We start from the raw sequence: 12,770 nt of genomic DNA on the forward strand, positions 1-12,770 counted from the left end.
TTACTTGTTCAGCCATGGAAGATTACCTTTTTTTGTCATTCCATACAAAAATGAAAAGACAGATATAGGAAAATAAAATCGGTTACTAGATGGGTTGGTAGTAAGGAAAAAATAGTAATATTAACTCAAGTAATGGAAAGGTAGGTGATACTGGAGACCAGCTAGGAAATGGAATAATGTAAGACAGATTTGTCCAAGATGTTTGTTTACTAACGCAAGGAATCAGCAGTAAAAGAGAGGAGCTACTACAATTCCTGATATTGGCTGTAGAGTGGGGGAGTCTTACAGAGATTGGCAATCATGAATGGAACATATGTATTCAAGGACATGCATTGTTCATGAAGGGTAGAAACACAAGTAAAAGTCATGTGACAAGTAATAATGATGGGGTAAAAACCACAATTGCTTGTCTGAAAATCTCTTTGTAGAGAACTTAGACGAAAGCACGATGGAAGGAGTCTTATTGCCCCTGTGTAATTACATACACAGATCTCCATGGTATTAGAATAATAAATACAGTGAGGGACTGTGTGATTATGGAAGACTTTCAGCTTTTCAGGTAGAGACTGGGAAACAAACATTACTACTAATAAGACGAATCAATTGTTCCTGATGTGAGGGGGAGTTTTGTTTGCTGAATTAATGAGCTAATAAGAAATGACACTACTTTAAAATTGTTTTGGCAAGCAGTCATCATCTTGTAGAAGAGAGTAATAGAAAATAACCTCCAGTCACGCGAACACAAACTATCAGTTTAAATTACAGTGTCTAGGTCTTCATGTTCAACTCTGTAGCCTGGAACAAGGGGAACGTTTTTTGCACTCAGCAATGGTGATTTCATGGTACTTGCCAATGGCTTGTGATCTACTTAAATGGCTTCTGCTGGTCCAAACTGCTACATCCTCAATAGCAACATACATTAGTTCTATTTTCTTTCTACAGAACTAGGGCAACATGGTTCAGTTAAAAACTATGCTCTGTTGCCTGGAAGTTGAGCATGTTTCTTTACGACTTTCGTGATGCCTACCACACGTCATTCTCTAGTTCCTGATGGCTGCATTTATTGCTCATTTGTCTTCACTGCATACTGGAATCCTCAAGTCTGTGTACAGGCTTTGCAGTGTTTTGTTCCTTTCCCAAACTGTTCAGCTGTCCTTCTCTTTGAATGCATCTCTCTAAGACAAGATCCATTTCACTCAAATCTTGCTACTGACATCTGAAATCACAAAATCATGGGGTAATTTTGGTTGAAAGGGGCCTATGGGGCTTTATGGTCCAACCTCCTATTTACAACAGGGTCAAATAGAGCAGGGGCATTGTCCAGCTGAGTTTTAACATCTCCAAGAATGGAGATCCTACAGCCTGTCTGGTCTCCTGTTCCAGGGTTTGACCTCCCCGCATTGTGAAAAATTTTCTTCTTATACTGAGTCTCTCATCCTCCGCCTGTGCACCTCTGAGAAGTGTCTGGCTCCAGCCTCTCTGTGCCCTCCTGTCAGGTAGCGTCAAACAGCAATAAGGCTTTTGTCTTCTCTTCTCCCAGCTAAACAGATCCCACCTCCTCAGCCTCTCCTTGTGCACCTTGTGTGCATACCCCTGACTAGTTTTGTGGCCTCTTCTTGGCTCACTCCATTAAACCAATGTCTGTCTTTTACTGGACCTAGTATTCCAGATGCAGTCTCCTCTATGAGAAGGGAAGGCAACCCTCTGTTGTCTGTCAACCTGTCAAGAGTGCACTCTGTCCTATTGCCCATGTCCTTCACAAAGACCTTAAAAAGTATGTGCACGAAGATCTCTTTAATTTGGAAAGCTGTACCGTCTCCAGACTGATATATAAATGCTGTCTTTAACAGAGGCATTAATTACCACTTCTGCTTGGGTTTTGTGAAAATGATTATATTTTTATCCTTCTGCCACTTCATTTTGCGCCGGGCCACTCAGGAAACAAACATTTTCACTTGCTTTGGTATTCTAGGCTCCACTGTTTCTTTTTTTTTGAAAAAAAACATATCTCAAACACAAGGGAAATTCCATAGCAACATGAGTGCAGGAACACACCAGCCTGCCCTTGGAGAGATTTCTCATATAGGACATCCTATCAGTCATTTGTCTCATCTTTCCTCGTTCTGGAAGCCACATGGGGCAAGTTCTGCTCTGGCTGAGGAGGATCTTGCTCTGACTGGAATTTAGCATAGGCATTGCACCTCTGCTCCTGTGCATTCTGGTGCTTGCCTGACTGCTGCATTTCCTTTCCATCCTCTATGAATGATGATTTCTAAAGCAACCGGAATGACTGTATACAGCATCCCTGCCAAAAAATCTATTTCTGAAAGCCAGGGTTCTGCTCTGTTGACTTTGTCCCCTTGAAAGCAATAAGCAATTGACATACAGACTTTTTTTTTTAAATTACAGTCAAGTTTCTTTTCTGCAAGGAGCAGGGTTTTCCCAATGTGTTTCAAAACACAGAAATGCAGCAGTGCTCAAAATCCAGTCATCAGTGCGGTAGATCATGCATGGCCCTTGTGTGTAGCCACACTGTAGGTTTCTGTCACACTCAGATCTTGCAGAACCATAAACTTCCATCTTTCCTCTACAGCTTCAGCGGTGCCAGATAGAAAACACCTAAACTCCCTCTGCTTTGAAAGGGAGATGTCCTTTCTGTGGCAAGGATTCACCACTGCGTAGTCACCACATTGACTCCTATGGCAGTCCCTGATGTCATACCTTGGAGATGCAGGAAATGTGAGCCATCCCATCACACGTCTCTCTCAGGTGTGTTGTGACACCTGGAACTAACTGATCCCTCTAAATAAATACTAACAAACACATGAGAGACACTTGTAGTCTCCTAAATCTGCCTTTCTGCCAAGAAGGCAAGAAAAAGTGGCAGTGTATCAGTCCTTGTGTTTGAGAGTCTAAATGCTTTTCAGTTGTGATCAGAGCCAGACAGGACATTGCAAGATAGCAAACTTACCTTCAAATTGTAGAAGACAATGCCCCTCTCATCTCTGCCTGTAATCCTGTCAGTGAATAAACATTGCTGTCTCCAAAGGAAGGTGCTCCCAAGGGCAGGGCTCGTGAGACAGATGAGTCGATGTCTTGAAGAAGAGGGGAGAAGGATGCAGAACGTATGAAGGCCTTTCATCAGCCCGAGTCCCCTTGTATGTTTCACAGGGTTGTGATCGATCTTGCATGTGACAGATGGCTCCAGGGTTAATATTCCTCCTCTTAGTCGTGCGGGCTCCTTTTGCAATCAGTGAAAACAGACAGAGACTTCCGCAGCGTGGTTCCCATGAGCTGCTTTAGATATCAACCCGCTTTAGCTATAAGGCGAGTTGTGTTCTACAGGGCATATAAGAGCGGATGCTAAAATCCTGTGTAGCTTAAAGACTGGGAATGGGGAGAAATTACTCATTGTCTATCTTGATTAAAAAATTGCTCGTATTGCCAAATACAGTTTTATATGCCAGGTTCAAAACAGAGGGAAGTAGTTCTCACAACATGCAGCTGAACATATTCTCATTGCCAGGGAACACTGTTGATGCAAAAGTATGTGTGAGTTCAAAACATGATTGGACAAGTGAATAGCAAAAAATCTAGGTGCTGCGAAATGCAAAGACAAGCTTAATCTCGACTGATTTTAGACAGCTTCAGTGGAGAAGTCCACTCACAAACATCATGCCCCACTCTTGTCACAGCCAACAGAAAGAAAAAGGAACTTCCAGGGCGTCACTCACTAGTTTATTTTGGACACCTATATTCAGAGAGATGGATCATGTACTCCAGAGCCCGCTGCAGGCCAGGAGAGCACCTAGGGAGGAAATGTCCTTCTTGTTCTCTTCCCGGAGCATCTGCTCTTGACGATGATGGAAGACACGGCATGGGGTTGGTCAAACCTTTCAGCTGAGCTGGTTCCACTGGTCTAGGTGTGCCTGTTTCTCTCATCAGATTATCAGAGACATGCCGTCAGGGAGGAATTCTTCTCCAGTGTCAGCACTGAGGAGTTACCTCTAGTCCATACCTCTGACATTACTCCTCAGCCTACTCCCGTTGCTGCTGCACTGGGTCGGGTGTGCCCTGTGTGGGTGTGCTGGGGAGCGCAGCACACGTTGCATGCTTCAGGGTGTAAGAAATGGAAAGTCTGGCTGCATGGGCAGTTCACAGGGCTCACTAGTCTCTGAATCCCCAGAAAATACCTTTAATCATGGAAGGAGATTGGAAAACAGAAATGTGATCTGCCATTGTGTGAGGTGGAAGCAAGGTGTACAAGGCCAGGTGATATGGGGCTGACTGCCATATGCTTCTGCTTTGCTTCATAAAGCTTGTGAGTCAGACATACAGGCAGAACGATGTCTGTTGTTCAGGAGTTAGAGGATTCTTCCTCCACTTTCCACGATGCGCAGGTGTCAGGAAATGCAGTGTGACAGAACAGTGTGCCTTCCCAAGCCTTGTCCCCAAACAAGAGTACGTTCTCCTCCTCTGTGCCACAGAGGCTGCCTTCTGGAAAGCTCAGCCAAGTAGTTAGAAGTTGGGACCTATGCAACTGAAAAAATCTGCTCGGCCCTGCGACTAGAGGACTGTACAGCAACGTTCAGTGCTGTCATGAAGCCAGAATACCAGTGCCAAAGGACCAACGTGTGTTGGGCAAACCACATACAGGTGGAACAGGGGTTTTGATAGATCTCCATTCATGCAACTGTTAGGGAGGAATAAGCCTTCAGGAAGAGCTACTCAAGGGTCGTGACCTTTACAAATTAGCTTTGTAACACTTTATGATATACAGGTAAATCCTTCCCATAAACGGTGTCAGTGCAGGGCATAGGAACATGTAGCTGAAATCCAGGTTGCACAGAACATTGCATGATTCTCTCTGCAGGGCACTACCTGGGCCACTGCCAGCTTCTCAACTTTGTTTCACAGCCCGGGGTTACCAGGGCTTGACCATCCGTGTTTGCGGGCAGCAAGTGAAAGGCAACATGACCTGCCCCATTCAAGTTGTCCCTCCTGCTGAAAGGACCAGCCTTGCCCAGATTTTTTGCTTCTGCTGTCTCCTCTACTCCACTTGCCCTCAGAGCAGCTCAGTGAGATCCTTGGGGACAGGGGACACCATCAAGAGAAGGTCTACACCTCTACAGATAGTATGACAGAAATTATGAGACCTGGAATAGGAGTGACCCAGAGCGATTGTCTCTGCATGGTTGCAGAACACGATGCGTTTCTCTCGAGCCCAGTGCTGCCCTGCTTCACTACCTTACCTGGCACAGCCCCACTGCAGCTCCAGCACCCTCGTGAATCATTAACAGGCCAAGTCCAGCTGCTCCTTTCACAGCTTCTCCTTTCACACAATTTTCCTTCCCAGCCCCCAAAAGTTTAACTCAAGCTAGGCACAGACAGAAAAGAGTCAAAATGACTTTATGTGAATCTGCATCTGTTGACAATATGGCAAACAGCCAGAGCAACGGTGGGCAAATGTGCCCTACCTCTGCACTCCTGGTGGGCAAGCTGGTCCTCCTTGCAACAAGGGTTCCTGTTTGTCCTTTGCTCTGCTGACACTCCACAGGCATCCCTGTTCCTCCTTTTACGGAGAGCAATCTCTTTTGGGGCTTGCAATGGGAGTTAACATAAAAGCACCTCTCAGTCTCCTTCATGAATTTCCTGGCCCTTTACTAGCAGTCTTTGGTCATTTGTGCCCCCGCAAGAAACTGCCATTCCCATGCTTTGCTGCTTAGTGCAGGGTGGAGTTTTCTAATGAAAGGCTGGTCAAAGTAGGCGGGCACTGTAGAGTAGTCAGTCTTAGAGCTGGGACATACACAATTGAAGAGAACAAGAGGGAGCAGGTGTAGGTAAGAGCGGAGTACATGCGTATGTGAGAGCCCGGCATGAAGGTGGAGTGCCAGTACGTGAATGCACAGCAGTTCGTGTGGCTGCCTGGAGGAGCATATACCACGGTAGTGTACGTGTGTGAGGGAAACTTCGCTTCAACCCGGTCTGGTGGTGCTTCAAGAGGACTGGTTAAGGTGAGGTTTTCAACCATTTCTTGGTATCTGGTGTGGATGCTCTGGTGCCCAGAACTGTATTTGCTGCTCATGCTCAGCAGCCTGAACTGGGAGACAACTTTTGTAAAAAAAAACTGTAAACATATGGATGCTGGTAAATTACCACATGATTCTTCCTGCAGACAGAAGCTGTCGGTCTGGCTTAGAGGGTAGTTCCCGCTTCTCCAGACTGTCTTCTCAGTGCCCTTTCTCAGCATTTCCCACTAGCGACAGTCATGGCATCTGTTCTCCTCTGAACGGGCAGATGCTATTTCTAATTCTGCGGAAGCTGATCAGGCCAAATTGAAGAAGGATTTGATAAAACTATGAGCAACCATCAGTGCCATCAAAGACCAGTGTCTGGGGCTTCCCTGACACCAGATCCTCTTTGCTGCATTACTGCCACTATGGGTCTGCGGAGCTCCCTGAGGCTTCCAGAGCACTCAGCCACAGTCTTCTTAGCGCGAAGTACTTTGAGTTGTTCAGACATGCCCAGGTTCAGCAACCCTGGACTCTGGGGACATGCCACCCCTGCTCAGAGTGTGTTTGGTTGGGTGTTGGCGGTGTCTCCCTGGGGCTGCTTGCTGCTTTCTGTAATGCTCACTCTTTGCCAGGATCAAACTTTTCCAAGGTCCCTGTGTGTTTCTGGAAAAACTTAAAACTCTGTTCGTTTTTTTGGAGACTCCAGCTGCTCAGGCTGGCAGATCCCAGTTCTCTGTGTTCTCATACGCGTGTTGTGGGAGACTCTAACAGACACACTAGATTGTCATATATTTCAGTAGTTTCTGGTCTTCATCCTTACTGCCTTGAGATTCTTCCTGTTCCTTCTGCTCTCAGCCAAATCCTGGCTGATCTCTCTGACAGCAAACAGTAACACTGTGCCTTTTTTTATTCTGAAGCTGAGATTGTCTCAATCATTCTTTACCCTCAATCAGATCTTTACTCTGCCGCTCTGCGAGGGCTTCATATTTCACTTTTGCAATATGAAATGAACTGAATCGCTTGTGACTCTGGATGTTTGCTGTAGGGAAAATGTGGTTAAGCTTAAGACCTTAGTTTAGGAACATCTCAGCTGAGAGATACAGTGGTGAAAAAAAAAAGGTTATGAAATTGGTATTTCTTTCATATTAGGAAATGTCTGATAGAACCTCTACTGCTCTTTGCTGCTCTTCCTCTATTCCACTTCACCAGGTGTACACAATTCATTTCAGTCCTTCTCCCCTCCCTGTGGGACAGACCAGTCAGGGCAACAATCATCACTACTTCTTGTATAAGGGTGAAGAACCTGTTGCAGCTGTGTGCTCGCATGAGGCCGTTTCTCAGGCAAACACCAACAGCAGTCATGGGGATAGTCTTCATACTCTGTAAAATGTCTAAAACGTCCAGCTGTCCCACCCTACTTTGATTCAAAATAAAAGCACGCCCTTGCTTCCCCCAAAACCTGAATCCATTCTCTTTGCCTCATACTCAGAGTATTCACACACAGGTTTCCGGAGAAATAATGATTTCTGTGGTTTAAATCTGCCTGGATGTCTTAATGCCCGTGTTCATGTCTGCTCGACAGTTTTTCTCAATTAAGAGTTTCTGGCTATAGTCCAGGAACTCTGTCGGGAGTTAGAATAACGATATTAATGGTGCCAGCCGCAAGTGATATAATCAAAGTTCATCTGGAAGCCAGGACTCCTGGTGAACACTGGTGTATTCATTTGCAAGGAGGAAGCTGGTAAATGACTTATTTTTACAACAGTCTTTGTTTGCATCTCTTCCTAGGCTTGGTCCAAATGTTGACCTGAATCAGCTTCTTGTCAGACCTGAACGCTACGGTCTGTTTGTATAACCAAAAAAATCAGGGGGCTTCTTGTCTGGGAGACCCTCGCTAAATGCGCAGCCCCACCCTTGCAAGACATTACTAAAATAAAATTCATATTGTGTCACGTGTGTTGGCCACAACCAGGCTTACCCATTGGGCTGGGTGTTGTCCTGCCTTGGAGAAATTATAATTGGTACCTTATAAACCCTGGGCTCAAAATGAATGCCCAGTGGGTAGGTTAGATAAACAAGCCAATTTCTGCGTACATGCTGGAGGGAAAGATGAGTACTGTTCCTAGTTAGGTTAGCAGCAGTGACTATACTTGGAAATCTAAACAGCAGTGCTACAGGAACTGAAATCATGGGAGGAGGCACCTCCACGCAAATTAGTCTGAAAGCTTCGCTGCAGAAGGAAATTGAGGCAGGGCATAAGGAGGAAGTAAGGGAAACTTTGACTGGGAACATTGGCACATTACCATGGACCCAGAGGATAACATGGTAAGCACATAGCGGGGAAGCAGTGTCTGCATTTTGGCCAGTTGGGGCACACTTTATTCCTCTGCGGCTTTAGCAGGGAAGTGGCTGCTCTGTGGGCACGGCTGCCTGTATTCGGTGCAATCGTGGGCTGCACAAAAGCAGTGTACAAATCTGTAAGGACTTGGGCTCCAGTGCTGCTCTGTCCAGGAGGACTTCCAGCTTGCCCTGAAGGCCCTGCGCTCGCTGTCCTGTCTGGCTGTGGAAGCACCCAGAAGGACTGACCGTGACTCAGAACCAGTAAGGTGTTTTAATTTCACCTTGGGAAATGTAAAGCAGTTGCACTGGCCAGAGGGGCCCATCTCCACTGCAGCACGGCTAAACTGCCAGCGTGCCAGGGGAGCACACCATCCTGCGTGGACTTCGGGGCTGTCTGAGGAGCCTGTCCCCAGGGACAGCCAGTGCTGCAAGCACCCAGCGATACTCAAGGCACAGTCAGGCATGGCTGGGGGGATGTACTTCCTGCAGGTTCCTGTGCCAGCCAGTACTCAGGCTGTGAATTGTCCCCAGGCAGCACAATGGACATTTTCCAATAATGAAGTCATCCTCAACAGGCAGAATAGAGGTTTAGCGCAAGAAACAAGGAGCCAGATTTGGGCAGACCTTTGAGTTGGACTAACACTTGTTGTACCTCTTCTCATAAAAGACCTGCAGGATGAGTGGGGTTGGAGGGAGGGGTAGCAGGAGACAGTCTTTAAAAATGAGTTAGGCTAAGAGAGGGGTTAGTTGTAGGTAAGCCTGCCTACACAAAGATGGATGTGATAAGCCCTCGTGGGACTTTCTGGCAAAATTGCCTATGATGCAGTGATTGTGGAGGAGATATTATAGAATCACAGAATGGTAAGGGTTGGAAGGGACCTTCTGAGATCATCTAGTCCACCCCCCACCCCACCCCCTGCCAAAGCAGGGTCACCTAGAGCAGGCTGTCCAGGAATGCATCCAGGTGGGTTTTGAATCCCTCCAGAGAAGGAGACTCCACAGCCTCTCTGGGCAGCCTGTTCCAGTTCCAGTGCTCTGTCACCTTCAAAGTAAAGAAGTTTTTCCTCATGTTGAGATGGAATTTCCTGTGTTCCAGTTTGTGCCCGTTGCCCCTTGTCCTGTTGCCAGCCACCACTGAAAAGAGTCTGGCCCCATCCTCTCGACGCCCACCTTTTAGATATTGATAAGCATTGCTGAGATCCCCTCTCAGTCTTCTCTTCTCCAGGCTGAACAGACCCAGGTCTCTCAGCCTTTCCTCTTAAGAGAGGTGCTCCATTCCCTTGATTGCCTTTGTAGCCCTCCACTGGACTCTCTCCAGTAGTTCCCCATCTTTCTTGAACTGGGGACCCCAGAACTGGACACAGCACTCCAGACGTGGCCTCACCAGAGCAGAGTAGAGGGGGAGGATGACTTCCCTTGACCTGCTGGCCATGCTGTTTCAATGCACCCTAGGAGACCATTGGCCTTCTTGGCCACAAGGGGAAGCCACATGTATCATTGTGCTTGTATTTATTACAGTGCCAAATGACTTCCTTTTGTATGTGGTTTTTGTCTATGATGACAATAAATGTTTCCTGAAATTCCAAAAGAATATAAGCAAAAGAAACAGAAACCTACATTGTATTTTCACAGCATTCTGGCATAAAAATAATTGTAAATGGCAGAGCAGGAGCTTAAAAGTAGCAATGTGGAACTGTTGAATTCTCCACAAAACCTGTTTGTTCCATCTTCCCCCCATAAAAATTGCTGGGATCATGTCTGTAGGGATCGTGTACACTAAGTACACATTTCTGCGTACTGCCTTATTTCATTACACTGAACTAACTCTTAAACTTTGATAAAAGTGCAGACAAGCTTTTTGGTGATCTTCTAAGACTGCATTAGAATGGCTTACTGATAAACAGTGTTTTTGTTACAAAAAACGTTCAGCCCTGCAGTATTTATGTCCTTTCCAAAGACACCTTGTGCTCTGGTTGTCTGAGTAGCACTGGTACTGCGGCAGCTTTCCAAACCCCTGAGCCTGCAGAGGCATTGGCAGGAGCCTGATGCACCACATCTTGCCTTCTTCATGATCCTGTGATGCTGAACTTCCTCTGTCTCTACAGGTCCCTTGCAACCATGATGAAGCGTAGACGGGTGCAGGTGCTCCTGATTCTGGTAGTTCTGTCCTTCCTTCTGATCCACTTCCACTTCCCACCCTGCAGCAACAACGTCCCCGCGGAAGGAAAACCTTCTCCAGTCCACATCCTCATTCTCTCCTCCTGGCGGTCAGGATCTTCCTTCACTGGACAACTTTTCAGCCAACACCCCAGCGTCTTCTACCTGATGGAGCCTGCATGGCATGTGTGGGTTACAATGTACCAGAGCACTGCCAAGGTCTTGCACATGGCAGTGCGGGACTTAGTCAGGTCGGTCTTTCTGTGTGACATGTCTGTGTTTGACGCTTACATGTCTAGCGAGAGGAAAATGTCTAACTTGTTTCAGTGGGAGACAAGCCGAGCCTTGTGCTCACCCCCTGCCTGTGAGTTCTTCAGTCGTGGTGACATAATCAGTTCAGCCAATTGCAAAACAATGTGTAGCAAGCGCCCATTCAGCAAGGTGGAGGAAGCTTGTAAAACTTACAGCCATATTGTCGTCAAGGAGGTTCGGTTCTTTGACCTGAAAGTTCTCTACCCGCTTCTCACTGATCCGTCCCTGAACCTCAAAATCATTCACTTGGTACGTGATCCTCGGGCTGTGTTCAGGTCCCGAGAGAATACAGTGGCAGAACTGAAATATGACACTAACATTGTTATGCGGTCCCATAAGAGGAGGGGAGAAATGGAGCCCTACGACACAATGCAAATCATCTGCAAAAGCCACGTTGAGATGTACAAAGCAGGTAGTCAGGCCGCTCCCAGCTTCCTCAAAGACCGCTACCTGATGGTTCGCTATGAAGACATTGTCAGAGAACCGCTGGCAAAGACTGCTGAGATGTACAGGTTTGCAGAACTTCATTTCACACCAGAACTTCAGACGTGGGTGCACAACATCACCCATGGGAAGGGGCAAGGAGCACAGACCTTTGTTATTGAGTCCAGAGATGCGATGAGAGTATCCCAGGCCTGGAGGAAGATCCTTCCCTTCCAGAAAATAGAAAAAGTGCAAGATGTGTGCAAGGATGCAATGGACTTGCTGGGCTACCGGCTCCTTCAGTCCGAAGAAGAGCAAAAAGATATGTCACTGGATCTTTTGATTGCCCAGAACTCCACTGAGTAACAAATTCTGAAGGCAGAAAAACTGCTCTCTGCACCTACTCTCTGAAGGCTGCAGAGTGGAGGACTGTTTACTAGAGCAAAGGAGGACAGAGGTGCATGCATACGTGTGTAAGAGCGCATGTATGGATGTTCTATGCAAGGACAAGTAACACAGGAACCCCGACTGCAATCGGGAGAGCTTTCTCAGCAGCACAGCTGTGGTGGAGGGAAAAAGACTTCACTGAGACGTTCAAATTAACAATTTATTTGGACTTCACTCACAGGTCCAATGCGCCACTATTGCAGGTTTTATGGATACAATGGAGGTACAATGGAGAATGCACTATTGCAATTTAAAAAGGAATTTGCATCACTCTCCAAGGCCCCTGGAGGCTCAGCCACAATGCAGGCTGAAGTAATTTGAGTCTGTTTTCCAAATTCAGTCCATGGTTTATGTGAAAGAGGAAGTAAGCAAAAGAGGTTGGAGCAAACAGAATGCTAAAGGTGTGGGACCAGCTAGCAGAGCTCAAACCCCTCGCAGACCACAGCTAAATACTAGTGAAACCACATAGAGCAATTGCACTGCAAAGGAAAAGGAGATTTAAATGGAAGCTGAATAAAGAGAACGTTATTTGTCATGCTGCCATGGCAGAATATGTAATGCCAGGAGGGATGCAAGTATGACCAGACATTGGTTTCTGGAAAGATAACTTTTTTTTGGAATGGTTGAGTTTTCAAGTCCAGTTTTTCTTTTGCTCCAGACAATGTTGGGGAAATGTTTGTGTTCACTTACTACATAATGGGAAAACAGAATAAAACAACTATAGTTGAAAATAAAAGCTCCTGGGTTTGCATATGGCGATCCATTTCTGTGACTATGTGAATCCATTTATTTTTCAGCTGAAGTAATTCTGTCTTCTAGCTTTCAAAACCAAGAATAGTTGTTTCCCCGGGAGTTCTTGCAGTCCACACGAGTGACTGAGAAGAATTCATGCTAAGGTTGAGACTGTAAAGACAAGGTAAGGACAACACAGATTCCATTGGTATAAATACTGGAACTGGGAAGACAGGTTAACGGCAGGGGACTGAAGAAGCTGAAAGGAGAATGGGAAATTATCCTATTGAATTATTGGGTTGAGAGTATTTCCTGTCTTAGAGCAAAACAAAATTATGTTTAATA

General features: G+C 46.2%; 1 protein-coding gene across 2 annotated transcripts; it reads left to right on the forward strand.

The window, feature by feature from the left end:
- The first annotated feature begins 5,799 nt into the window (after positions 1 to 5,799).
- Positions 5,800 to 12,406, forward strand: CHST4 (carbohydrate sulfotransferase 4). Of its 2 annotated transcripts, none has more exons than XM_063332807.1 (2): positions 5,800 to 6,014; positions 10,460 to 12,406. In XM_063332807.1, the coding sequence occupies exon 2, from the start codon at positions 10,473 to 10,475 to the stop codon at positions 11,610 to 11,612; it is 1,140 nt and encodes a 379-aa protein (XP_063188877.1). In that variant the 5' UTR covers positions 5,800 to 6,014; positions 10,460 to 10,472; the 3' UTR covers positions 11,613 to 12,406. The 2 variants fall into 2 exon arrangements, with proteins under 2 accessions (XP_063188877.1, XP_063188878.1); XM_063332808.1 differs by having other exon boundaries at positions 5,803 to 5,840.
- The last annotated feature ends 364 nt before the right edge of the window (positions 12,407 to 12,770 follow it).

This window comes from Chroicocephalus ridibundus, chromosome 4 (assembly GCF_963924245.1).
Source record: "Chroicocephalus ridibundus chromosome 4, bChrRid1.1, whole genome shotgun sequence".
Lineage (NCBI taxonomy): Eukaryota > Metazoa > Chordata > Aves > Charadriiformes > Laridae > Chroicocephalus > Chroicocephalus ridibundus.

What these genes read in the sequence shown, in the direction of transcription:
- CHST4 (XM_063332807.1), top strand. Translation starts at nt 10,473, where the DNA reads ATGATGAAGCGTAGACGGGTGCAGGTGCTCCTGATTCTGGTAGTTCTG.